This window comes from Hibiscus syriacus, unplaced genomic scaffold (genome assembly GCF_006381635.1).
Source record: "Hibiscus syriacus cultivar Baekdansim isolate YM2019G1 unplaced genomic scaffold, ASM638163v2 tig00112949_pilon, whole genome shotgun sequence".
Lineage (NCBI taxonomy): Eukaryota > Viridiplantae > Streptophyta > Magnoliopsida > Malvales > Malvaceae > Hibiscus > Hibiscus syriacus.
In genome coordinates, this window is record NW_024063423.1 from 69,558 (window position 1) to 97,330 (window position 27,773).

Sequence of the window (27,773 nt, forward strand, 5' to 3'; positions counted from 1 at the left end):
AAATTGATATTATATGTTAAGTATTTTAAAGTGACATTCCTATAAATTTATAATTTTCGAACTTCTAAAAATTTAATATACCACATAATAATTCTTACAATCAATTTTTTAATTCAAAAATGTAATTAATTTAATTTTTCGAAATTTTTAAAATTAAATTCGAAGAATTTAAACAGCTTTAAGTCATGGTAATTTAATTTTGGCTAAAAATATAATTATAACATGATTCAAATAAAAATAAGGAAATAAGTTTTAACACGATTCTTTTACACGCAAGAATGTGAGATATTATCTGCATAATGCAAGTCACACAGTCGAAGAGTAACTGCACTTACAGAAGAACAGAAGGAGACTATTGATATATAAAGAACTATGAAAACTATCACAGGAAATAACTATAACAATCGTCACCTTGTTCTCTTTCTCTAGTGCTTTCGAGTTTTTCGACAAACATGAAGCTCGATACGGGTATTAGTTTCCAGTTGAACGTTACAGAGTACATTAAAAAATCGAAGGCTTGCTCCTCGTTTATCGCTTTTTGGAAGCTACCTGGTATTCACATAAGAAAATGATACAACACGGGGGGGCATGCGACATAGGCATACATAATCAGGTGCCACCGGCTTCGGTTGGCGTAGCACAGGGAGCCAGTATGTTAGGAGGGAAGTTAACTCCTCCCCCTCTAACGGATAGATTAGGGCCCTTAACCGAGCTGGCCCTGCTCACTAGGTTCGAGTCAAGAAACACCACAATAACTGTGATGTCGTCATGGAAATGCCGGCGGACACCACGGTCGATCTTCTTCAAGTCGGAATACCTCATTTCTCGCTTCTTTGCTGCCTCTTGTAGAGCAGTTTTTACCAGCCTCTTTGCACTTCCCTGCATAATCCAAAACCAAAAGGTTAACATTCAACGTTTTAACCCTTATTTTCAGATCACTCCTCGTCCCCGCATGAGCATCGTTCAACCGATACACAAGCAAATGTCATTTTTTTTCACTTGTATGCATGCAGGAAGAAGATGACCGGAAAAACACTATTCGTTACAGGCATATTATTTATATCTGGCCGGTTTACAATAGAATCATCCGTATTTAACCAAATGGAAGTTACGAATGGAAGTTTCTGAAGAATAGGAGGAAAAAATTATCAAGATAAACGATACCTAAACATTGGAGCATAAACTTACACTTCGTGGATGATTTTGAACTATATCGACAGCCTCCTGATTACTTAGGTGCTCCCAAAGCCCATCCGATGCAAATATCACAAATTGATCTTGTGGCTGCAGCTGGTGCACCGATGTTGATGGATCTGCACTCAATATTGGCTTTTTAAAAGGTTCGCGAAGGCGGAATTTTTTATATAAAGGCTCCCTGTTGAACTCAGCCTTTTTCAAATATACATCACCAATGGACCTGGAAATCTGAAAGATCAAGAATTTTATCAACAAACAATCGGAAAAAAGTGCGATCCGAGAACAAACCATGAAAAACCACAGAAAGGGCATTACAATATCAAACTGCTGGACATATAGCATACAGTTGTGGAATGTGCTATAGCCCTCTCTCACACACTCTTCGATCGGGGATGTGGAGAGGGGATTCTATAATAGTGATATTATAGCAGAAACCTCATTAACGAATAAAGGCTTTGCGCCATCCTGGTCAGTCTTAAGGTTTTTAACCAAGCAGTTGTGGCGTTTGTAAGTAAAGGGTAACTGCCATGGCAGCAAAAGTGTCTCACATATGAAATCCATGAGACAAGTTGTAAATCTAGGTGCATATTGCTTTCTGAGAAGCTTCAAATTATTTCTAAATATTCCCTATGTATACATGGTAACTTGCTCCGAAGTTTCTCGACCAATTTGATCAAGCAAGAAACCTGTCTAAACCATCAGTTAAGAAATCCAAAATGAGAACCGTCCCGTTGGATTTCCTAGCCTAGCCATAGATTCTAATCTGAAGTTCAAAAAAACCAGGAAAGTAAATATAAATAAGTACCTATGGGCTATGGTAAAAGAACTATTTCTCCAATCCCCATGCTTTGTGGGAGGGGGTTCATTTTGTCAAGGGGTTGCTCTGACCGTGTTCCAAGGCCATTATGACAAGGCAACCAGAATTTTGTAGTTTATTCGCTCAGTAAAACCGGGGGGTAATTAAAAGCTAGCAGAGTATCTCCTTTCACCAAGCCAAAGCTAAGACAACTAGATAGATGAAAAGACATACAGCTAATGTGATTCAATAATAAAAAAGCCTGAAGTTTAAAAATAACCAAGACCACCACTTGGAATCCAACAACGTTCAGGTTCTCTAGCTTTAAGAAACAGCCGGTAGCACTTCTTACCCCTTCCCATAACCTTTTTAATTACTAACATCTCTTATAGTCAAAGATTTTTTCGCATTTCCTTTTCTCTTCCATGCATCCAACTGGAATCGGTTATTATACTGGGTACCCTTCTCCTCCACAGCTCCAAACTATCTTTATCACATAAGAAGAGAAAATACCATGCAGCTGATATCCAATGGTTCGTTCCCCAACCACTTACCACAGCAATGCAAAAGCATTGCTGTTTAGAAATACTGCCATTACCTACTCAACTTAGCAGATAAATTACTACTACTTCAAAATTAGAAAGGAAATGTATGCATGGTGAAACACACCTGTATGAGACCTTTTACACGCCATACGTTATGCTTCAAAACTACAATTTGTGAGTCATCCGGATGCAATGACTTCATCTCCTGTCTTACAGACTCTATACACACATTATGCTCAGCCGACAGCTGAATGGCTAGAACCTCTCCTGTCGCCTTCACAGCTCTCCCCAAGACAGCACGGGAATCACCAAGGTTGGCAACATAAAGAGATCCACCACAGATAACACCAACCAGGCAGCAGGATCCAACAGCTGCAATTTGCGGTTTCATGGGCCACTGTTTGGTAACGAGAGACAAGAAACCCTCTTCTGTTGTTTGATATGCTTTCCGTATCACATCAACTGACATCCCTTGTTGCTCTGAAGTAAATCCTGAAAACCACAAATATCATCAGTGCAAAAGTGAGCACGGAAACATAACATAGATATCTCTTGGTTTTGATTCGGAACGAACACTTAACTATCGCAGCAACAAGTTTACCACAATAACTTACAATCATTTCATCACATCCAAATCAGTAAATAAAGGGAAACAGAAAACTATAACCTTAGCAAATGCTTTGTGCTTACGCTTTAGATATTGAAAGAGATGATCATTGATGTAGCGTGAAGTCTCTGGGCCTCCATGCCCATCATATACACCAACAAAAGTACCGTAGGGGCCCGAATCATGTGAACTCAAACAACCGGACTCAAGCTGGCTCTGGTCCTCAAGTAAATTGTTGGCCTGTACAACTGCCATCGATAACTCACCGTTGATGTGCTGCCCTGAGTCCTTGTACCACAAAAGGCCATCTTGACGACCTCCGGCTTCAGAACTTGTGTGAACGTATCGATCAGAACTCAGTAGAAAACAGGCCCTCAAAAACTTCATCAACCCAGATAACATCCCTCATCTCACCCACAAAACCCTCCCAATACTCATCTAAACCAGGCCCTAGAAATTTGAAGGATGAGCCCTATCCTCCTTTGGTTCTCAACACAACACTTGAACACTGCAGCAACAGCAACAACAACAAAACAAAGCCAACCAAAAAGATTAGCAATAGTTAAATGTGCAGCAACCTGCAACTTAGTATCTTCCACGAACCCTAAAGGGAAACATCACCAACTACAAGGTACAAAACACTAGGATATCAATAAATGATGTCCAATATACAAGCTGTTTCTCAGTTTGTCTTTCAGCTCAAACAACAAAAACTGTTCCTTCTTAAAACAGGAAAATGATGACCGTACAAGCACCTGCTGGAAAAATCAACAAAGCACAAAAAGGTTTTTTGGCAAACAAGGGAATTGGTCGAATATCACTTCTTTTTTCCATCAAAACAGTTTGGTCAGACCATTAGGATATCCAGAAGGTCTAATGTTCCACGTTGAAAACTTCAAACAAAATCCCAGATTCACATAACTCTTTAGACCCACTAATCAATCATAAATCAACTTATATTTCCAACACCAAGTACAGAAAAACAGATAGGGAAAATACAAAAAGGAGAAAGCTTACCTTTTCTTTGGGTTATATACTTGAAAAGGAAGATCTGGTACCAGAAAAGGAAGAAACTTCATGCGGGTACGGAACTTGGAAATACCAGATCTATGGATCAATCAAACCAAAGGAAAATAAAGAGGAAATTTGGGTTTTGGCTTCTGATTTGGTTTGTTTCAAGTTTCAACAAGTGATGAGATAATTGAAGAAGAAAGATAAACGAAATGGATGAGCTTAAAAAAAATAGGAGTCCTTTTTAAGTGAAAAGATTTCGGCTTGGTCCCTAAAAATACATATAGAAAAGCTCTTTATCCCCCCTTATCTCTCTTGTTTCTCTCAGAAGACAACACCCGTAAAATACCAACAGTGGAAAGCTCGAAGCCAGCAAAGCAAAGGTCCAGTTTTGGGCTCCACCCCCCCTCTGTAAAATAATTGCAAAAAAAAAAGGATTGAAAGAGAGAAGCTTTCACAAAGATTAATAGTCAATACAAGGTTTATAAGTATATGATATATATATGGAATAAAACTAAATTTCTAAATCAGCAATGAAATTCTCCTACTGCATTCATTTAGAAGATTTATATTTAACATCGAATTCGTTATCATTTTACTCAATATACCCTTGGTATTATAATATTAACTTCTCTACAGAAGAAATAAGATCTAACGGAAGTAACAGGTGGCGCCATTTTTGTTTGCCACGAACCTAACTATCACCGGTGGTTTTCATCTTTGAACCACTGTGTTGTTACACGTGTTAGTTCTATCAAAAGTCGTATGGAATTGTGGTACCTTGGGCGGTGGTCGTTATTACAGGTTACTGTTGGAAAAACCGAGTAACACAGACTCGAACCCTCCACAAAAAACAAGGGACAATCGGCTGCTTGGTTTCATTGTTCAATTGGACGGTATATATACCGTATATCTTTGAATCAAACCTGTTACCCAACTATAATATGATTATAACTAGGGACAAATAAATAAAACGTTTGATTAATAGTTTGTATAATTTTTTTTATTAAGTTAAATAAACGAATATAAATAAAATAAAATATATTTATTTGATAAAGAAACAAACATAAATAGAAGTGTGTTCAGTTCATTCATAAGTTTGTTTATCAACTCGTTTATATGATTTTTCTTTTCTATTTTTACATTTTTAATATTGATAAAAGTAAAGATTAAATTGAATATATTATGAATTTTAGAGTTCAAATTGTGAAGCTTAAGGACTAATAATATAATTTCATTATTTTTTAACGTACAAACTATGAACGTAATTTCACCAAGAAATTAAATAAAAAAATCCCCTATATGTTTGTTTGAAAAGCTAAATAGTGAGAAATATTATTTTGAGAAGGCAAATGAGATTGAAGAATTAACCTGACGGATATTTAGATGTATATTCAATTATTTTGAATGAGTTTCATGTAAAACCAATTGAATGAGAAGAAAGAGGAGTAAAATGCATATATTTTAATATTGATATTGTCATGAATGGCAACCGGTAATGAATGACGAGTACTGTCAATAAAAATAAAAAAGTTTAGTGTCGAAAATTAAAATATTTTAAGATTTAACGATGAAACTAAAAATGATATCATTTTGAACATCAATATATCTAAATTAAAACAATATCGTTTTAATTATATCATCGCATTAGTAGAAATAACGTTCATACCGACGTACCATATACGACTTAAAGATTTAGTGATATAATTACATACAAATTAAAATTTAATATTATAATCATACAATCATACTAATTTATAATTCAATGATAAATTTTATACAAAAATTAAAGTTGAATGTAACTTAATAATTGATAATGCTATTGATGGACTTTTGATAAATTCCTATAATTACATGTAGAAGGACTACATTTAAAAGGTTCAAAGAATATAGGGACTGAAGATACAATTATACTTAATATAAATTGTGAAAATTGAAATTATTATATGAATTTTATTCACGTAAACATCTCAATAAATCTGGATTTAGATTTACTAATACGATCATCTTTTAAGATTAACATTTTACATTTTATCCTAAATATGAATTCGACTCAACTCGAGTTTAGAGATATTTCACCCGACTCAAAACTCATCATATTTTTTTAGTAAAAATTCACACCCAACCTGATACATGTGTATATTTTTCGTTTTATTTAATAAAATAAAGACCTAATTGAAACAATATAGAGAAGAGTATTATTATAATTATCTATAATATATAAGAAATGATATTATTATCTTGAGTCGGTTCGAATAAAAAAAATTATCACTATGACTCAAATCTAATTAATTTTCAAAAAATATTATTCGGTTTTATAGAATCGAACCAAATTAAAACTTATCAAATCTAGACGTCTTCCTCGCCCATGTAGGGCATTGGAAAAAAAATTCCACATATATGGCTCTACCCAAATCATTTCTTGAACGGGGGTGTTTGCTACAATGACCTCATTGGTCGCCAAGTGCTCCTTGCGACAAAGCATCATCTGTTGCAACAACTCTTCTCTCTTCCCTCGCTGTTGCAGCTCCATAGGTCGTCAAGTGCTTCTGGAGACCTATGGAGGTCGACATGTGCTCCCGGAGACCTATGGCGGTCACTGTAACAATCACCCTACTTAAGCAAATAATTGTTCGACTGCGCTATATGAAGAATTTTTTTTCCATTACATTATTCAAACAGTTTTGCCTATCTAGACCATATGACCATCCTTAATGCTGAGAGAGACAAATTCGGATAAAATGAAAGGAAGAAGAGATTTGTCCCTTCACCTAACATATATAAAATAAGATTGAAATTAAATGCATGTGAAGGGACGACGGTCCAATATATTTGATTTGATATATTACTAATTTTGTTCATTGCCTGGCTAGCTGTTGCTGAGTAGTAGAACTTGTTACAAGGCTGTTTGACATTACACATATCCGTTTGCTTCGTCTAAAATAAAGATATTGATATATACATATAATAAGTCAAATTGAATAATTTTGACTCTTACTTTAATTGATATATTCATTACTTAATATTTTCAATTCATTAAATTTCACAAATTCAGAACATATAAGGTGATTTTAATAATAATAAAATTATAATTAAAAAAAAATTAGGTTCGAACAGTTATATCTACATGATGTATATACGTTGTCAATTAATTAAAAATCTCTACGTAAATAATCGAGGTTTGAGTTCAATAGGGTCCTAACTGGTTCCGTCTTCCATAAATGCAGAATGGAAATATATGAATAAGGTAGTATGTCGTTATTAAAACCAGATGTCAAATCTTACAATCCTTACTATAAGAAGATACATCCCACGAGGTGATGAATCCATTTATAATCTCTTAGGTTTCGATAATTCTTAAATAAAGTTTCGAGTTCAAATAATAGTGAATTTCTAAATTTAAAAATATTTAATGGAATTTATTAAAAGGAATCAGAGTTTAATTAAAAAAAATAAAATTTTGAGGGTTTAATTAATTTTTCAAGGGATTTAGTATTATTTTTAATTTTTAAATTTAAATAAAATTAATGTTGGAAAAAGTTATTTTCTAAAACAGGTTTTATTCTATTGAGACTTGGGTTTAGTTGAAATTATATTAGCTACTTAAAGCAACCAAAGGGTTTAGAACAAAAATAAAAATAAAACATAATAGAGTTTCAATAATGTAATCGTAATCAATTATTGTAAAATATTATATAAAAATATTTTTATTTACAATTAATTTTTTTTATATTTTATAATGTAAAAAAATCATGTTGAAAACAATGAAAATAAATAAAAAAAATATCATATAAAAATTATTAGTTATTTTTATTTAATTAATTAAAAAAACGTTTATTATTTTTTAAAAAACTTTATCAAATAACACTAGAAACCATAAAATAAAATCAATTCCTTAAAATAAAAAAATTAAAACCTAAAACAATTTAATAAAAATAAAATTATAAAAATAGTTTAAAAATAAAAAACCGACCGAACTAAACAAATTTCACGTGTGAGTGAACAATGCCAAATAGTTAAGAATTATCTTTGAACAAATATCACCTTGTACTTACTCAAAATTAATAATAATAAAAAAGGTATGTGTGTTCGTGGATCGGATTAAGTTAAATTTTTGGTCCATTCGAACTTAACTTGAGTATAACACTCTTTTTTTTTACAGGTGATCCAACTTGATTTGGATTTGGAGAAAACCTATTCGACTCGAAACCTGATCATACTTTCGAGATAATAGCCCGCCCTCGATCTAATCCGAATTATTATTCTTAAATATATGAAGATTAATTACACTACTATTCCTAGATCAAATATTTTAATCATAAACCTAACACAAACTTTCAAAAAAAAAATCTAACATTTTAAAATCGTGCCAGGTCAAAGTTATCGAATTCGGGCTAAATACCCATTCCTAATTTAATGTCTGAGAAATAAGATCACCAAAAAAAAAGTGAAAATAAAAACCCAGAAACGGCGGCCAGCATGTTCTATTTGCAAGCCCAAGGGTGTATTTGGGCTTAGAAGTTAATCACAATTGTAGCAGAAACCATAGGAAACCTTCGTGTTGGAAAAACCAGACAGATCTATCTTTTTTGAAGCAACTAGGGTTTTTGTTTCCTTCCTTCATCGGAAACCCTCAGCTTTGCTCCGAAGAATGCCACTGTACTTGGAACATTAAATTAAGAAGAAAAAAACATGGCATTTTGGCGTAGAATCAATCAATCTAAGCTTCAACTTATATCAAATCAATGCAGGAGATTACACTTTCAAGCTCCTCATGCATCCTCGGTTAATCAAACGAGGATCTCTGCTTTAGAGAAATTCGTTTGCAGTATCGAGAATAAGCCCTCTTATTTTTACATTAATGTCAGGTCTTTTGCTGCACCGATTCAGGTAACTTTGCAAGATCGTATTAGCTTTTTGTTCATTTAGTGTCTTTTTTTTCCCTTTTGAATCTAGTTATGTTGTTTTCTTTTGATGAAAAATTTATTTGGTTAATAGCACTAGACGTCCCTGAACCATGTGTTGAATTCTAAGTTAGTCCTGAGAGATTTGTTCCCAACAGGTTACTCCGTCGGTTTAGTTGTCAGTTTCAGTTTAGGCCCTTAGGCTCTGCTTGGGATGAAGGATGGAAATTCTTTAATCTAATGGTTAAATTTCAAAGTAAGAAAGTGGTTATGAATCTTAATCATTTGATTAACAAATTTTCATCCTTCATACCAAGCCAAGCATTATTGTCAGCTTGTATATGTCAGGAATCGTAACAGGTCTAAGCTGGTAATTAACATCGATGTTGATTGTTTCTTTAGTTCAGTTGGAACATTTTTGAAGATTATGGTTGAATTGGTTTAGAATTTCGCTCATAAATTGGGCCATTGGGGACGTCTGGTGCATGTGCAATTAATCTTTTTTCATCTGTTTTCCAACTTGGAAGGGTATTTTGATTATGATACTTGGTAATAGTTTTTTTTTTAATTTAGAGGGTTAATTTGTTTTGTTTGATTATTTCAGGCTACTAAGAATAAGAAGGTCGAGCAGAAAGACAAGGAAAAGCCTCGTTTAAATAAGCAAATCACTGCTAGTTTTGTTAGATTGGTGATGGAGGATGGTACGTGACGTTGACACAGTGTTTCATATTATTTACTAAAATGAAAGGTCTTTTCTCATATGCCTGTATTACGTTTATGGTGATGAACTTGTCAGTAGGATAGCCTTTCAATTATAAATTTTCAGTTGAAGTGAACACAAGGGATAAGAATGGAAGACTTAATTGAATTGTCTAAAATGGTTTTATAGTAGTCGTTTGCTATTTTAGATCAGATTATGATTTATGAAATCACAGGTCAGCATGCTGTTGTCACAATTGAAGAAGCATTGCAACGAGCAAGGAAGCAGGGTGTCGATTTAGTTGAGGTAGAAAATGCATTACTTTCAGGTCAATTTTTCCGTTTGGTTTCGGAGAACATTCTCACCATTTCCTTTTATTTCATTATATCATGTTAGAGCTTTTCTTTGATGAGCTCCACTTTTTATTCTATCTTTTTTCCTGAAGAATAACCTTATTCTCCAGTTTTGTCTCATTTGGCATGTAATAGAAGTTCTATGTTTCATGTAGGTTCAAAAAAAGGTTGACCCACCGGTTTGTAGATTGATGGACTATAACAAGGAAATGTACCAACGACGTCAAAAGGAAAAGGAAGTTGCTAAAAGCAAAGTAAGTTGCATGATTTAAGTTCATTTGGCTCAAGATGAAGTAGCAAATATTCAGCAGTATGACATGAATTTTTTTCTGAAGTAAGAGCAACAGCAACGCAGACTTTGCACCTGTAGTTTTTTTTGTAGATTTTGAAATTTCTTTGCTAAAAATCAGTTCGCACTGTTGCCATGCAATGTTTTTTAGCTCTTGGGAAGACTTATGGTATTCTTTTTTCTGATATGAACCAACAATCATATTTCACACCGACTAATTTTGTCCTCGTTTGTCTATGCATGGACCTGCCTCATTTTCATACAATGTTTTAGCTATACCTTTTTCTTAATAAATTTTATATTCCTTAGTCAGGGGATACATTAAAGAAAGGAGTGTGCGATATTCGATTCAAGGGCAAAATAGTAAGTTCCTTCTATAAGAATTTTTATCAATTTTTTTATTGATGTTCATTCAACATTTTTATACATCCTGAAACCGTGCTGTTAAACATCAATCAATGATAGTGCTGAAGATATTAGAAACAAAAACATGTTTTAAGACTGAACAACATAGTGACTGTTGGCTGGAGCATTTGGTTAAAAGTTTTACATATACAGATTTACCCATTGGGTTTCTCGAACTGCTTTACTGTGATACACAAATTAAGCTGGTTTTCTGAATCTTCAACTAAAATTTTGAATATATATGGATGGGAACCATGATAAAGTTCTGCTTCTGCAGGAAGAAAAAGACCTTAAGTTGAAGGCAGAAAATGTCATACGATTAGCGGAACGTGGTTACAGAGTAAAGGTACTTCTACTCTTTATAAACGATTAATGGTTTAAGTACATTAATATATGTTTTGATGGTGCTGTTATGGTTTTGAATCCTAATGAATACTAACGAGTGTCGTCTGTTGTTCACCAATAGTGTATGGCCATGGGTAAGGGTAAGGAGGGCGAAGGCGAGGACTTGGGAAGAATATTGTCTCGTCTCACTAAATTGGTATCTCGTGTTCCTATACTTGTTTCCCCCCCTAGTGTATCTTATGTACTTTTGATTCCTTATTTATGTCTCCTCTTCTCTCGAATCCCCACCGCTTATTTCCCAACCTTTTATTATTGATTTGTCAGATTGAAGGTGTATGTGTCGTGGAAACTGAGCTAAAGGTGGAGAAAACAAATGCGCATGTGATAGTCAGGCATGCCAAATTCGGCTTGACGAAGAAAGGTGGTGGAAAAAAATCAAAGGTTGCTGATGGTGATGCGGCTGAAACTTCTTCTGAATCAGCTACTGATAATCCAACATCCGTTGATGAATCTATGGAATCTGGGTCAGAGTCTGAAGATACACAATTTTCAGACAAAGATGACCTGCCAATGTCTTCACCTATGCAAATGCAGGATGAAAATGTTGGCAACAGATACAAAAGAAGTGAACCGAGTAATCAGTTCTCACCTGGTAACCCAGTTAGGTCAGAGCCTCAGTTCCCGTATCCGCGACAGGAACTGCCTAATATGAGCCAGAGTACAAGAGAGTCAGTCAAGTCAGAACCCCAGTTCCGATACCCACCACGGCAACCACCTCAAAACACGGGCCAGAATATAAGACAGGCAGACAGGTATAAGCAAGTAGGGAATGAAGCTTCAAAGCCTCTCACGAGCTTTGGGATATTCGGCAGTCCAAATGCAAATTCCTCTGGCAAGCAGGGTACAGCAGCGGATGCACCCGGCAACGAGGGAAACAGGTATGCACCTGTAAGAAACCGTGGCATGGGAGGAAATGTTGCTAATCCGAAATCTTCCGGCTCACAATCCGATAGCAACTGGAAGCCCGGCAACAATATGGGTGGACAAGACAAGTTCGGAGTATTTAGTACTCCAAATCGAAATCCTTAATCAAACTTTAGCTTTGTAGGAAATGTCATACGATATTTGTTATTGCCACAAGCAGCAAATAGCTGATTTAATTTTGGTCGACTAGAAAATCCTAGTTTATTATTATTTTTTGGAGTGATTGATGTTATATTGTATCAGCATTGATATGCATGCTTCTCCTCACCATTGTATTTGGATGATATGGTGAAGTGAGAAGAAAATACATTTCATTATTACTTGTTTGGTGATAATAAGAGAAGACGGACAATTTGATGTTCCATTTGCGTTTTAATTTAGCATTATTATTTAATGTTATGGTTAGAGTAAATAGTTCATTTATTTAATTAGGAATGATCGTGGTGGTGTGAAATGGATTTGGGTCAATGATGCGATTTAAGTGAAATAAAGGTCGAATTTGAACTTAGTATAATAAGTGATCAAAACAATAATAATTCAAAAATTGAATTATAAAATCAACGGCTTTTAAAAATTAAAATGATAACAAATTGAGTGATGATTTGGTGTAGTTTATTTTTAATATTTTTTAAGAAATTCTTTAAATTTTAAATAGTACGTTTTACGACTTTCGATTTTTCCACGTAATTTCGTCTCCCCTTTTTCTCTTCAGAGACTTGCTGTTAAAGAAACTTAAGGACTGTTTGTTTTGTACCTCTGAATGATTTAGTGTTGACTGATTTAATAAAACAGTGCTGAATGATTCAGCACAGAAGTATATTTTGAATGATTCAGAACCATTATCAAACAACATATCACATTTAAAGTTAATTCATTAAGCACATCTGAATCATTCAACATTTGAATCATTCAACTAGAAAACTTCAAAATCTTGCTCCTCTCTACCAAGAAACTAACTCGGTTCTTGCTTCCTCCAAATCCAGTGCACTTCAGCTCGTGAATCAAAGGTCAGTTTTAATCGATTCTCTTTCATCTTTAACTTTTAAGTTTATCCCCATTTAGAACTTTAGCTTCTGTTTTTCTAATATCGATTTTTACATATTTTTCAAAATTCAAATCTATTTCAGATTTCTCGAAAAGGACTCATGATGTAGCAATGAAAGATCAAGCTGCTCCTTCCGGTTCCCTCGCTTCTTCTTCTCCTTCAACTTTGCACCGTAAGTTCAATCATTTAACCTCTCTAAACATCCACGTGTTTTCTGAGAAAAAAATACGTTGATGTTTTATGAGCTGAATAGTTATGGATTTGAATAGAGTTTATGGGTTTCTGTTAGATTTGAAGGAAATTGCGTCTCTGGTAGAGACTGGTGCATATGATCGTGAAGCTCGTCGTATTTTGCGGGCTGTAAGACTATGGCTTTAAGACGGAAGCTGAAATCATCTGTGCTTTCTGCGTTCCTCAGTTTCGCACTTACCCCCGGATCCGAGGCCCATATTAGACTCTATTCTTATCTTCCTAAGGTATTTTTTAATAATGTGATGTCGCAGTATTCAGTTATTTATATGCAACTGCTTGATTCTTCTTCGTCTTCGTCTTTTCGTGGTGGTTTTGGTGCCAATGATAAAGTGAATTGGAAACTTTTTTGTACTATGATTTTTCTTCGAACTGATCGGCACACTATAAACTTAGTGTAGGATATCAGCATTTCTTTAAATCATTGTTGTTTTCTTCTTGAATTCAATTATTGGATGTTGTTTGTAGGAAGATGAACATGAGATGGAAGTTGACACTCCCACAAAGAATTCCCTGCGGGAGCTAGAAATCTACTGTTACTTGGTTGTCCTGATATTTTTGATTGATCAAAAGAGATACAATGAGGTATATATTTGCAAGTAGTTTCTTGTGATTTTACCTCTTCTTTTTATGTAACGATTAGCTCGTTTCAGACAAAAGCTTGTTCCTCTGCCGGCATTGCCCGTGTGAAGAATGTGAACAAGAGTACTGTTGATGTTCGAGCAGCTAGGCTCTATTTCTATTACTCTCTTTGCTATGAACTCACTGGTGATCTTGCTGAAATTAGGGGGTGAGCTATACAGTACTCTAAGCTGACTTTTATATCAGTTATGTGCTTGTATACAAGACCAGAAGTACAATACAGTACAGTATGACATTTTAGGTCTAATCAGATGATCTTTTATTGACAGTGACCTTCTAGCCCTGCACTGGATCGCAACATTACGCCATGACGAACCGGGTCAGGTAAAATTTCAAATATTGGAACAATGTATCTCTGATGTTAGGGGTCTTATGCTTCGATATTGTTCTCATGTAGGAGACACTTCTCAACCTGCTTCTTCGAAATTACCTCCATTATAATTTGTATGATCAAGCGGAGAAACTGAGGTCAAAGGCACCTAGATTTGAAGCTCACTCAAATCAGCAGGCAAGTAATAGTTTTTCATATCTGAAAGCCACCCATGTTTCCAAGGTGTTCGCCTTATTATAGCCTGCCAAACTTCATCTTTATGATATTATGAATTTGTTGCCTGGAGATTTGACATGACTAAATGTCATTGTTATAGCCATAAAAACATTAAAATTGGCTTTTATACCCTAAGACAGGTTCTCTGCTGCAGTTTTGCTGATACCTCTTTTACTTGGGAAAGATTAGGACAATTCAATTGGAGTACACGGATGCCAAAGAGTGTCTCCTCCAAGCTTCTCGGAAATCCCCGGTCGCGGCCCTTGGTTTTCGAGTTCAGTGCAACAAATGGACAATTATCGTTCGATTACTGCTACGAGAAATCCCTGAGCGAACTGATTTTTATGCAGAAAGGCATGGAGAAAGCATTGAGACCTTGCTTTGAACTGACAAATGTGAGTTTTTCATACATGGTTTTCTTTTCATTCTGCTTTATAAAGGACTGAGCCCGATATTCCTAACTCGACTTTACCGTTAAAAAGTTGGCGGGGGGGGGGGAGAGAAAAAACCGCATTTAGCTCTTACATATCTTCTGTTGTTCTATCGGTATCCTGTGTTATCATATCCATCAACATTTGGATTTTAATTGGGATTAAGCAGTGCCAAGAATTTACTAGTTTTGATAACGTCTGATGTTGAGTGTAATTTCAGGCTGTATGCATTGGGGATTTGGAGCTCTTAAAATCTGTTACCGAAAGTTCTCAAACACCTTCAGTTCAGACTGGGTACATAATTATTAGGCTACAGCATAATGTTATTCGCACAGGGCTGCGCGACATAAGTATCTCGTATTCTTGCATCTCACTCGATGATGTTGCTGAGAAGCTTAGATTGGACCCTGTTGCTGATGCCAAGAGTATAGCAGCCAAAGCAATCAAAGATGGAGCTATTGATGCAACATTGGATCATGTGAACGGATGCATGCTATCAAAGGAGACGGGAGATATCTACTCTACAACCGAGCCTCAAAAGTCATTCAACTCTAGGATTGCTTTCTGAATCAATATGCATAACGAGGCAGTGCGCGCACTTCGGTTCCCGCCAAACTCCCATAAGGAGAAAGAAAGTGCCGAGGAGAGAAGAGAAAGAAAACAACAGGAGCAAGTGCTCACAAAGCACACTGCGGAAGAAGATGACGATGAGTTATAACTTGGCTACATGTAGAACTCAATTTATCCACTATATGATGGCTTCATCAACATGTAGAACTCGATTGTGGAGTAGATCATGGCTTCATCAAACTCTGCATTTCCGACTCAAATGCTATAGTTCAAACGTTTTAATCCAAATTCATTTGTTGTCCATGTTAAACTCGGATAAATAAACAAGTTGAATATCTACAAATATATGAATCCGCATCCGCAGTAACAATTGTCATTCCTGATACCAACAGTATTTGATAGTTTAGTTTTAAGATTAGGAAAAGCATTGAACTCAAACCAGAATCACGCAGCTGAACTCATCCCAAATGACTTGACAATGGTGCTCACTCTATCTGCAAAAGTTCTGGATGTTATCTTTTTACCAGGGACGTGAAACGGGTTTGATACAGCATCAACATATGCAGCGTGGAACCTCCTGAAAAACTATATATTCAAATGCAAAAACAAGTCATCTTGTGTCTAATTACTAGCAAAGTACATACTCTTAACATTACCACCTATATCACCCAACAAGATGATGTAGAACAATCAAACCTACAGTTATATTGGGGAATCTTACCACCTCGTCTGAAACAATAACAAATAATATAATTCCACAAACGAAAATCTACAGAAGAACCGAAACACGCACTAGGAAATCAGCAAATATGCACAGCTAAAATATGTTTCGTTTCACTCTAATTAGAAACAGCCACTAAAATTTCCGACAGTTTCTACATAAGCGGGTCTACCTCCTAAGTCCTATCCAAGTATCATGATAAACCAGTAAACATTGTAGATAGAAATACGTGATGATAATTTACTCAAAAGTTTACCATTCTCCAGATTTCACCTTTCTATCATTTCCATAGATTATCATCATCCCAAGAATAGAGACTACAGCCTTACATTACCTCAAGGTTACGGCTAAAGCTTAGGCAGTGTCTCGACTAAACATAAATAGAAACTCAGCTAAAATACATGTGATACCAAGATAAACTCAATGGCAACACTAGAGCATGCATGCTCTCGAGATAATTAGGTTCTTGAAACATATCTTTTAAATATAGACCCATAGTGTTGAAAGTTCTGGGTATAATAAGTGAAGATGGAGAGGCGGAAATAAAGATATTACGAGAAACACTGCATTACTACAAATCAACATTGCCTCTCTCCAGTGAACAAAGAACAAAATCGAAATAATATATTCATAGACTTATAGTACAATCCTGAAGTCCTACCATCATTGTCAGGAAGGCAATACTTACATTTCTGACATCGGCGTCTCTAACATCTAAATTAGTCACTAAAATGAACTTCACCTTCGTGTTTGTCAAATAACCATAACTGCATCCAACACAACCATGCACAACCAGTTAGAGATTGCAAGTTGCAACACGCACAAATCACAACAACACAAGAATTCCAGATCAAACTTAAAACTATAAAAATTAACTTCTTACACTTTATAATTTTCAGTAGGATAAAGCAAGCCCAAAAACGTCTCGTTCAATGTCGGTCCGGATTTTTTCGGATTGTTCACTACATATATATAAGCAAAAATTTAATCCTACATCAGACGTTCAAAATCTATAATTTGAAATCAACATAAACTAAATTTTCACTAAAAATGAAAATTCAACAAAATTTCCCCCCAAATATGCATAATCAGATCCTAAGATCTCAATGAAGATAAATGAGAAAGAGAATCCTTAGATTAAAGTGGTAATTTGATTACCTCGTTCATCGATGACATCGAGGGAGCAATGTACGATGTGGTGGAGTTTCAGAGCATCATCGGAGTCGGTGAAGCTCTGTATGTACAGAGGATTGTTCTGTTCATCCCCTCGTGATACATGAAAAACAAATCATGAGAAACAACGAAAAATTACAAGATTTGCGATGTTTGAAAGAAAGAACGGCGGAGATCGGAGGCCGTGCCTGATGACCGACGACGGCAACGCACACGACCATCTTCTCTCCGATTTCACTCCGGCAATTATCTGAAGCGGAATATTGGATACAAGTCTTATAAGCTGGTACCGTTAAGTGGAGAAGGAATTTTAGTGTGTTCTCGAGTGTGCATTACAGTTAGTGTGGCACTTCATTTGTACCCTTGAAATGAAGGACTAGCTGCCTTTGATTTACATGTTCAATTAATCAACTATTATTAGCTTTCTGTTTTGGTTATAGAATTATCTTTTAGTAATCAACAATTAATATTATATTTTTTGAATAACCGTACACAGTTGAATTGACGGAAAGGTAATATGCCTTGATATAATAATAATAATAATAATTTTAATCTTCAAATTTATATATCCTATATTTAATTTTAATTCAAAAATGTTAATAAATAATCCATTGAGTGGTCTTATAAGTAAAAAAAAAATGTTATTTTTCTTAAAAGTTTTAATTTAAACAGTTACATATACGAATATGCGTGCATTGTTAATCTCTGAGAAAAATTATGAATATATACCACAATGTAATCATCTCAGACTATTCAACAACATAATTTAATAAGAATCTATTGAATGACTTTAGTGGTTACAAAGAATGTTATTATCTCTTGAGGTATTGAGTTCGAGCAGTTACGTTTGAAGGGTGTATGCGCATTGTTAATGATTAAGAAAATCAAAAAAAAATTATTGAATTATTTCAAACTAGGATCGAATTGATATTATATATAAATTTTAGAGACTAAAATCATTATTATATTAAATTATATCACTATCTCTACCTGTATTTAAAGAAAATTTAATTACTAATAATTAAAATATAATATAATATTAAACTAATGAAACTTAATATAATCGGATGATCAAATATATTGTTTATCATTTTTTTTCAAGACTTTGATGGGTAATCCTAACATGTCATTCTTAAACTTCAAATTTATACTTAACTTGCAGTCAGGTTGTGCCCAAATAAAGCTATTATATATTCCAACCAAAATAATATCATATAATAAAGCTATTCTATAATATGAATATTAAATAGAAAAAGAAAAGAACCTATAATGAAATCTCATTATATAAATGAAGAAACCATGAAGCCTATATCGAAGAAATCATGGAATCAGGTGGAGAAACGAGAAGAATAGTTATTGTTGGAGGTGGCATTTCCGGCTCCCTCCTTGCCAGGTCCTTGCAATTCAATGCCGCTGTCACGCTTATCGACCCGTGAGCTTCGTTTTGTTAATCTCTTGTATAACTTGTTGATTTTTATCCGTACAAAATAGTTTGTTTTGATCAGGAAGGAGTATCTTGAAATCACATGGGCGGACTTGAGGAACATGGTGGAGCCGTCGTTTGCGGAAAGATCGGTGATAAACCATCGAGATTACCTTACAAACGGACTTATCGTTACGTCTGTTGCAACGAATGTAACCGACACCGATGTATTGACGGCCGATGGCCGTCGTATTTCTTACGATTATCTCGTCATTGCTACTGGACACATGGATCTTGTTCCCGTGACAAAACCCGAGAGACTTCATCAATACAAAGCAGGTAAAGGCTAGTCTAAATCTAGAGGAACATTTATATAATTCTAATATACGTATATGATATATGTATTCTATGCTTACAGATAATCAGAAAATACAGTCTGCCGATTCGATTTTGATTGTCGGAGGAGGACCGACCGGTGTCGAACTTGCCGGAGAAATAGTCACCGACTTCCCCGACAAGAAGGTTACATTGGTTCACAAGGGACCAAGGTTGCTGGAATTCATTGGAGCAAAGGCTTCGGACAAGGCTTTACGTTGGTTGAAATCAAGGAAAGTTGAAGTGAAATTGGAGCAAGCAGTTGACTTGAATTCAACCACATCAGTATATAAAACCTCAACAGGAGAAACCATCAAAGCGGATTGCCATTTCCTTTGTGCTGGAAAGCCTTTGGCTTCATCATGGCTTAATGAGACAATCTTGAAGACCAACTTGGATGGAAATGGAAGGTTGATGGTTGATGAGCATTTGAGAGTCAAGGGTCGCCGTAACGTATTCGCGATCGGAGACATCACCGATATTCCGGTAAGTCGTATACCGGGATGTTTTAGTATCGACCGAGTCGAGTTTGAGTATCTTAATATTTTTAGAGATGAATGCAGGAACTGAAACAAGGGTTTTTAGCTCAAAAGCATGCAATGGTGGTTGCGAAAAACTTGAAGCTGTTGATGAGTGGAAGCAAAGAGAGCAAAATGGGAAAGTACGAGTGTGGTTCAGCCACTGCGTTGGTTTCACTGGGTAGGAAAGATGCAGTGGCACAGTTTCCTTTTGCAACCATCAGCGGATGTCTTCCTGGATTGCTCAAATCCAAAGACTTGTTCGTAGGCAAGACGAGGAAGAACATGGGTTTACAACCTTAAACCACGTATGCTTAAGAAACAACTAGAATAAGTCAATTTGTGAATTTCATGTATTTATACTCCTTATAATATTTATATTTATATTGAATTATTATTTCTCTTGTCCGTAAAAATAAATAAGATCGAATCACTTTAAATCCCATATATTGTGTTTTGTGATTATAGTCTATAATTGAACATAATAAGATCAAATAATGTGAAATTAATATACATACATTCAATCTCAAATTTGAACATAATAGAAAGACTAAAATCATAATTTAACCTATAAAAAATGGATCAATTTGTGTTACCGACGATTTTACCAGTAATTTAGCTCTCAAATCATACAATTACCTTAAAACAAACCCTAAACCCCAAGTGCTACAATTTTATCCATCTTATTTTCACAATAATAACAATACAATTAAGATTCAACCAATCATAATACAGTTCTATGTGCAGCACTTGTAAAAGAAAAAGAAATCATAAACTGTTCTTAATGATCCTCCTCTTAGCCAAAAACCTTGCGATGGGAGGCGTCAGCGCGATTGTGATAGGTACCAGAACGGCGACCAAGGCCTTGTTACAAAGCACAGCCAACGCAAGTGCTCCGCCGGTGGAAGCGGCAAGCTCGACCGTCCGATTCCTTTTCTTCTTCTCCTCGATCACCGCCGTCGGTTCTTCCATCAAAGAACCATCTGGGCTCGTCGATTGCGGAGACTGGTTTTGGTTCTGTTTATCATCGGAAAATCTCGGGAGATGCAACTTGTCGAACAACGATTCGACGTCGACGTTGTTCTTGATGGCAACGTAGAGGCCGGCGATCGAAGCTGCGGAGACCGAGAAATGAACCCCAAGGGCCACTTTCCCGTACTTCTTCAAGAACTGCTTGAATCGGCTTCCACTGGAACCAGCCATTTTTTTAAATGTTTTAAAGCTTTGTGTTTGAAAAACGAATTCGAAAATTGAAGGATCGAAAAGGGGAAGCTATGTTGTTTAGCACCTGGAAATGGTTCCTTAGACTTCACCTAAACAGCGTTCTGGATTTAGCTTTGGAGAACATTGGGCTACTTATCAGGTTTCTTGTGTTTTCTTTAGTGTAAACCATTAGATGTTATCCAATGGGCTTCAAATCAATTATTTGAAAATTATATGTACTATTTTTTATTTTTGGAGAGTAAGTGTTTAATTTTTTATTTTAGATATTTATTTTTATTAAAATATTTTATTATTTTAAAATAAAGGAGCGATATGGGAGAGAAAATAGAGATAGATATATCTATATTTTTATTATTTTGATAAGTACATGAACCCCATATATATATATATATAAAAGGGTGAATAATGCTCTCTAATAATTATAATACATGTGAATTTTAACATATAACACCCACGATAAATAGTTCTTTCCAGTGATGTCCAAAATTATAAATTCAAGCTTTGTAAGATTTGACATGATCATTATTATAATTAAAAAAGAAGGTGAATGTCACTTACTCATATACATACAAACAAATGTTATAAACATGAAAACAAAATCTAAAAAAAATGACTAAATTATAATTAAAATGTCAAGGCATGGATAAACTCTAATCTTGGTGATCGATGATAAGAAAGTCAAACAACAAAACATGTTTTACAAGTCGAGCTAATATATACGAGATATCTAGATTAAATCACTATTACAAACAATAGACTTGTGTATTATAACAAATTCATATGAATAAAGTAATGAACAAGCCTTAAATAATATACAGGAAGGAAAAACATAAAATAAAACTATTCACACATGTCAAAAGTAAAAAAAAAAATCATGCAAAGTCATAAATCTCTTTACAAAGTAAGTGTCACTTATATAGTAAATCTCAATAAAAGAAGTCATGTTACACGTCCTTTTAACAATGATAGTAGATTATACATTAATAGATGCTAGATTATAGAGATCTACACACCTGAGTAAAATCGGTTACGTTAAGTTCACTTTTGTTAAGCCTTGCCCAACAATATCTTCGGATCGTGCTGATAACGTCTTTTAAAATAAAGAATAGATATAATAGAGAAAATAGTAGGGGTGTTCAGATCCAATCCGATAAAAAAAACCAAAAACCGATCCAAAAAATCGAAAACCGAAAAAAATCGAAACCGATTTAGTATGTTTGGTTTTTTTTTAAAAACCGATTGGTTCGGTTCTGTTTCGGTTTGAAAATCTGAAAACGATCCAAACCGAACCGAATCGATAAAATATAATAGTTAATTTACAAGTTTAAAACAAACATATCCATAGCTTAGTGGTATAGCATCTGACTGTAGATCAAGAGGTCACCAGTTCGAACCTGGTTGGGCTCCTAGTTTTTAATTTTTTTTCCTTTTGCTTTCTTTGATAATACAAACATTAAACATTGGGTGTTTCGTTCATTTTCCCTTCTCCATCCTTTCATATTTAATTTTATGCATCAGTATTGATATTGTAATAATATGTTTGTTTAGAGAGTGTATGCTATTATATTATAATATATAAAAGTCATTATGTAATCATATCTAATATAAATAGAAATATCTTTTCTTCATTTCAAATGGCAAGTTTTGGTTATAACAATGAAACCATGAAAAGGGAACTGGAATCAAATCAAGAAAATTTGGGTAACCTGTTTTTCTTTCGACTTCAAAATCAAAACTGGGAGAAGCTAAACGATAGTACAACGAGGAAAGGTTTTTAACCGAACCGCACAAATCCAAACCGAATTAAACCGCACTTAATTGGATCGGATCGGATCGGATTTTTTTTAGAAACATCCAAACCGATCTAAACCGCAAACATTTATACTTTCGGATCGGATGAATTTTTAGCCAAAAACCGATCCAAACCGACCGCGAACACCCCTGAAAAATAGAGATAGATGTATAATTTTTTTCTTATTTTGATTAGTACATGAACCTCATATATATATATATATATAGGGGTGAAGAATACTCTCTAATAGTTATAAAACATGCGAAGAGTCAAGTCGTTTGGTATTTCATCTTCTCAATCCGTTGTTTAATAAATGTATGATACATGATTTGATTTTAAATTTTTATTTTTATAAATGAATTTCTTAATAAAAAAAAACTTTGAAATATCTAAATTCTTTAAAAAAAACTCTAACTCCCAAATCCTTAATCCTTAAATCTAAAATTCAAGGAAAAATTCATTGGTAAAGAGAATGTTTTTCTCCCTAAGTGATACGGGTTCAAATAACTTTACTTTTATATTTATCTTATCAAATTGATAATACAAATATATTAAAATTCAATGATTAATCTCAATGATAAAAAGAGAATAATTTATCATACCCCGTATTAAATTTTTTAAAAAAATCATTTAAAAACGTATTTGGGTTTAAATTTAAATGTGGTTAAAATATAAATATTATTTTAGTGATATTATTTCAACTATTTAATTATTAATAATAGAGAAAAGTGCAAACTAGTTGATGCATCTTTGGATGCATGCAAATTTCTTTCTTTTTATCTATGTTTTTTATTAAGGAAAAACAAATGAATTTTCCAAATCCATGCTTTAATTTTAATTTGGGTAAAATATACAAATAATCCATCGACTATATGACATTATTTTGTTGAGTCCATTGACTATTAAAAGTTATAAAATGACCAATTGACTATAAAGTGTTTCTTTTTCGAGTCCCTTAAAAATTAAAAGTTACAAAATAGTCATATGACTATTTATATATTCCAAACTCACCATTTTTCAATTAAAAGTCGACGGTCTTATGAGATGTATGTTAACCTATTGATTGAATATGATAAAATCTAATATCAGAATCATTTGAATTGTATTTTCGTTTGAGATTCTGAGATCAAATGTTATCATATATCCAAATTAATATGTTAACATCTATGTCGCAACCGTCTTTCGGGTAGGCTCAGAATTGGACTTCGACTTGAATAAAATGTTAGAGCCGCCACCGATCATTTATTTTTTTTAAAAAAATTTTTGGTAAAAATATATATAATAGTATATATAATATAGCATATAATATACCATATTTATAATATAATATATATATATACTATACTATATAATATAATATAATATATAATATACAAAATATATACTATATACTATATACTATCTCGGAAGAAAATAAGTGTCTACAATCTAGCTCAGACGGTAGTGAATTTTTTAACAAAAAAATGATAAGTTTGAAACATATGAATAGTTGAGTAATTATTTTATAACTTTTAATAATTGAGAAATTCAAAAAAATATCATATAAACAGTGAATCATTTGTGTAATTTACCCTTTTAATTTTAAATTTTTGCGAAGTCTTTGTCTCCTGCCTCGTAGTCTATTTAATTTTCCGCTTTGTGTGGTCGATATATGGCCTACAGGCTACATACATGCCTTTGGGTTTTTGGATGCAGGAGTCGACATGTTCGCGTCATACATGACCTTTGCAATAGTAATAATAAAAATAATGAGAATAAATTAAGACGACCCCGAATTACTCAATCAAAATATTATTATTTTTATTTAAAATAACTAGAATATCTTAGTAATAATAAAAATAATGAGAATAAATTAAGACGACCCCGAATTACTCCATCAAAATATTATTATTTTTATTTAAAATAACTAGAATATCTTTAAAATATATTTTTTAAAATAAAATTAAACTAATGGGACACGTGTTTTGTTTACACGTAAGGTTATAAATCATAAACGCTAGAGTACAGTTAGGTAAAACAAGGCTCATGCGGTAGGGTTTTAGCCTTTAGTGTTAGCTCCATTACGTTATGGTTTCATTATGTTTTCGGCCCTTGTACTCTTCAAAGTTTTAAATTTTAGTCTCTCTTTTCAATTTCAAAAAGTTAGATCCCGTTCAATTTCCGAAGTATGACGAATGCAGTGACTGAAAGCATAATTAAACCTTACCTTATTATTTTACTACTTTGTTAAAAACCAATAAACAATGCCGTGAAAAGAAATCCGTCATTTTCACGTGTTTTGATTCCTGAATTTATAAAAACCTGAGAGTTCCAGATATGTCGATGACCAAAGAGTTCATTTTTCTCTCTCTTTTGTCTTGTCTTGAATGGAAAAAAAAAGCAGCTTTAAGACATATCCCATTAGTCGAACTTTCTGACATAGAAAACTGGAGAAAGAAACTTTTCAACAATCAAATCTTGTCCACGGATAATCCATCTCCTTTGGATTCTCTTTTTGTTTCTGTGTTTATCTCAATCAAGCTTCCTTTCTGGTATTCTTCCCCTTTCTTTACTAATCTGCCTTTGGCTGTTGCATGTGTTTTTTGTTTTTTCTTTATACAAGGTTTTCTTTTGAAATTCATATGAACATCCTCCGTTTGGAAGGGTGGAAAGTGTAGGAAAACACGACAGAAAGTTATTATCTGATGTTCAGTTTTCCGGGTTTTATTCATCTTTTTCTGCCATTTGTGATCACCTTGACGAAAAAGAGTTTCGGGTCAAACTTTTCCTGCTTTTCTCTTGAGAAGAAACAGATCTAATTTTTCTTTTCCTAAGTGATAGATTATTAACATAATTTTGTGAATTGTTTTCGGGGATAAAGGATAAAACACTTGGTGCTGGTGAAAGTTCCTGATATAGCAAGCAAGGATCTTTGTGCTTGACTATTTCAATTACTTGTGAATGAATTTTGTGTTTTATTTATTTATTTCTGTGTTTCACAAAGGTAAAGGCCATGGATGGGAATGGAAGAGTTCACCCATATTGTCCTAATGCTGCTAATCCATACCATGAATGTGGTGTCCTCTGCTTAGAGAAGATTGCTGAAGGCAAGGGAACAAAGGCAAAGGAAAAAAAGACATTAAGTAATCAAATCCCATCCTTTCTTAGCTGCTTTATTTCCTATTTTCTAAGGTCATTGTTTGTTCAATTCCATGACAATTCCCTGTCAAATTTCTTGCTAAATGTTTAATGGAAAACACTTTCACCTTGAGCTTCATGTGCTATTGATTTATTCACTGTGATTGATGCAAGGTTGATGACTAGAATCTAGTTAATGGTTTAAGTAAATTAGTACAAGTTTATTTGCGGAAACTTGTTGGTCTGGAAACCGTATCATCATTGATCAAAAGAGAGTTTTGGTCTAGCTGTCGTGCCGGTCGAGTACTAATTCAAGCCTTAGCGAGAACTAAGGCGCGAATTCCTGTTTGACGGGTGATCTGTAAGTACAAGAAAGATGTCTCCTGGAGAAAGAGCATGTTCCTGACTACGGTTTTGATCATTGTAGGTTCAAAATTTCTTGATGCCTCCAGAAGCTTTGATAGGAAAAATAAATCTGAATCTCTGCCTCAGAACCATGGCTATCCTCGGTCACTTTTTTCTAGTAAGAAGACGGAAGCAGAGAACGGTGAGTCGTTTTCATCTTCCGAGCAACACTCCGGAGAGATTTATTCCCAAGATCAATCATTTGAGAAGGCACCAATTCAATACTCTCAACCATTGCAGATGTCTGGAAAACTCATGGTAGGTTCCTCGCTTTCTAACTGGAAAACTCGCACGCCGATACGGAAGCATTAGTTATTCTCTATTTCGTATTCATTTGAATCCTCTCTTGTGCTGTTTTCTCTTACAGTCTCCTGCTGATGCACCTGCCAAATTTAAACAAGAAGAGAAGGTACAAGATTCCCCGAAGATGAGTTCGGGTGCACATACTAAGGATGCAAGAGAAGCCCTTAGCTCAGCCTTTAGTTTCTTAGGAATTGGCCAAGCTCAAGATGACAGCGACGAGGAGGAAGAGGTCGAATCTGTAATCTCCGATTCATGCGTATCGGTTGGAAAATACCATGTGAAAGCAAGCATGTCCACGGTTCTGCAATCGATTTTTGACAAGCACGGAGACATAGCAGCTAATTGTCATTTGGAATCGGCTTCGATGCGTGCTTACTATCTAGAATGCTTGTGTGCTGTAGTTCAAGAGCTACATTCCACTCCGTTCAAGCAACTGACTAAAGCAAAACTAAAAGAGATGTTTGCTGTTCTCAAGGATGTAGACTCTGCCGGTATCGTTGTCAGTTGGTTGCGTGCTCTACTCAACGAAATCTCGGAAGCCGTGGAGCTCGTTAGCCAACGCCAAACTTTCGAAGCCAAAAAGGCCAAGCACGACCAAGCATTAGAGTCAGTAAGGAAAGAACTGAAATTGAAAACGGAAGATCTAGCTCAGAAAGAAAAAGAGGCCGCTTTTGCACGAGAGCGAGTCGCAGAAACCAAGGCTCGTTTAGACGAAATCGAGCGTCAATGTTCGGAACTGGACAAAACCATTTCGAACATAGCGTCGATCATTGATAAGTTCGGGGGCAAATCTCTGGCAGATGAGTTCTTGTGATGGTGTTTGATGAGCAAGATATTAGTATTTGATATCTCGATGTTATTTATCATTTACCTCTTGTTTGATACTTGAATATAGCGCCATGGAAGTAGGTTTGTGTAGAGCAAGATTTGGTAATAGGCTTTGTACGAGTACCTGAATGCTTACTCTCAGCTCAGTCCTTTTAAAATGGTCTAAAGTAGAGGAAATGGTTTAATACATCATAAGTCCCCAAACCATGTTTCAGATTCCAAATTAGTCCCTGAACTCCAAAGTGTTTTAATTGAGTTTTCTATGTATCGTTAC

General features: G+C 34.5%; 6 protein-coding genes and 1 pseudogene across 8 annotated transcripts; 4 read left to right on the forward strand and 3 right to left on the reverse strand.

The window, feature by feature from the left end:
• Positions 1–398: 398 nt before the first annotated feature.
• Positions 399–4,570, reverse strand: LOC120184777 (probable protein phosphatase 2C 46). Its single transcript, XM_039189155.1, has 5 exons — positions 4,163–4,570; positions 3,229–3,653; positions 2,663–3,030; positions 1,189–1,425; positions 399–879 (listed from the first exon to the last, which is right to left on the reverse strand). Exons 2-5 carry the CDS (start codon positions 3,545–3,547, stop codon positions 610–612), a joined length of 1,194 nt encoding a protein of 397 aa, XP_039045086.1. The 5' UTR covers positions 3,548–3,653; positions 4,163–4,570; the 3' UTR covers positions 399–609.
• Positions 4,571–8,749: 4,179 nt separating this feature from the next.
• LOC120184775 (translation initiation factor IF3-1, mitochondrial-like) lies at positions 8,750–12,329 on the forward strand. The gene is made up of 8 exons (XM_039189154.1): positions 8,750–9,046; positions 9,665–9,761; positions 9,996–10,066; positions 10,269–10,367; positions 10,712–10,765; positions 11,085–11,153; positions 11,274–11,348; positions 11,477–12,329. Exons 1-8 carry the CDS (start codon positions 8,849–8,851, stop codon positions 12,239–12,241), a joined length of 1,428 nt encoding a protein of 475 aa, XP_039045085.1. The 5' UTR covers positions 8,750–8,848; the 3' UTR covers positions 12,242–12,329.
• A 767-nt stretch (positions 12,330–13,096) lies between these two features.
• Positions 13,097–15,004, forward strand: LOC120184778 (annotated as a pseudogene).
• A 1,036-nt stretch (positions 15,005–16,040) lies between these two features.
• On the reverse strand, positions 16,041–17,819 carry LOC120184779 (trafficking protein particle complex subunit 2-like protein). Its single transcript, XM_039189156.1, has 5 exons — positions 17,703–17,819; positions 17,500–17,596; positions 17,225–17,303; positions 17,030–17,108; positions 16,041–16,205 (listed from the first exon to the last, which is right to left on the reverse strand). The coding sequence occupies exons 1-5, from the start codon at positions 17,733–17,735 to the stop codon at positions 16,065–16,067; spliced, it is 429 nt and encodes a 142-aa protein (XP_039045087.1). The 5' UTR covers positions 17,736–17,819; the 3' UTR covers positions 16,041–16,064.
• A 1,213-nt stretch (positions 17,820–19,032) lies between these two features.
• Positions 19,033–20,133, forward strand: LOC120184788 (apoptosis-inducing factor homolog A-like). The gene is made up of 3 exons (XM_039189167.1): positions 19,033–19,276; positions 19,356–19,798; positions 19,876–20,133. Exons 1-3 carry the CDS (start codon positions 19,060–19,062, stop codon positions 20,131–20,133), a joined length of 918 nt encoding a protein of 305 aa, XP_039045098.1. The 5' UTR covers positions 19,033–19,059.
• A 363-nt stretch (positions 20,134–20,496) lies between these two features.
• Positions 20,497–21,102, reverse strand: LOC120184770. The gene has a single exon (XM_039189149.1). It carries the CDS (start codon positions 21,031–21,033, stop codon positions 20,599–20,601), a length of 435 nt encoding a protein of 144 aa, XP_039045080.1. The 5' UTR covers positions 21,034–21,102; the 3' UTR covers positions 20,497–20,598.
• A 4,138-nt stretch (positions 21,103–25,240) lies between these two features.
• Positions 25,241–27,567, forward strand: LOC120184815. 3 transcript variants are annotated; one of them, XM_039189193.1, is made up of 4 exons: positions 25,241–25,377; positions 25,830–25,968; positions 26,391–26,626; positions 26,736–27,567. In XM_039189193.1, exons 2-4 carry the CDS (start codon positions 25,839–25,841, stop codon positions 27,483–27,485), a joined length of 1,116 nt encoding a protein of 371 aa, XP_039045124.1. In that variant the 5' UTR covers positions 25,241–25,377; positions 25,830–25,838; the 3' UTR covers positions 27,486–27,567. The 3 variants fall into 3 exon arrangements, with proteins under 3 accessions (XP_039045124.1, XP_039045125.1, XP_039045126.1); XM_039189194.1 differs by having other exon boundaries at positions 25,325–25,448; XM_039189195.1 differs by having other exon boundaries at positions 25,327–25,380.
• The last annotated feature ends 206 nt before the right edge of the window (positions 27,568–27,773 follow it).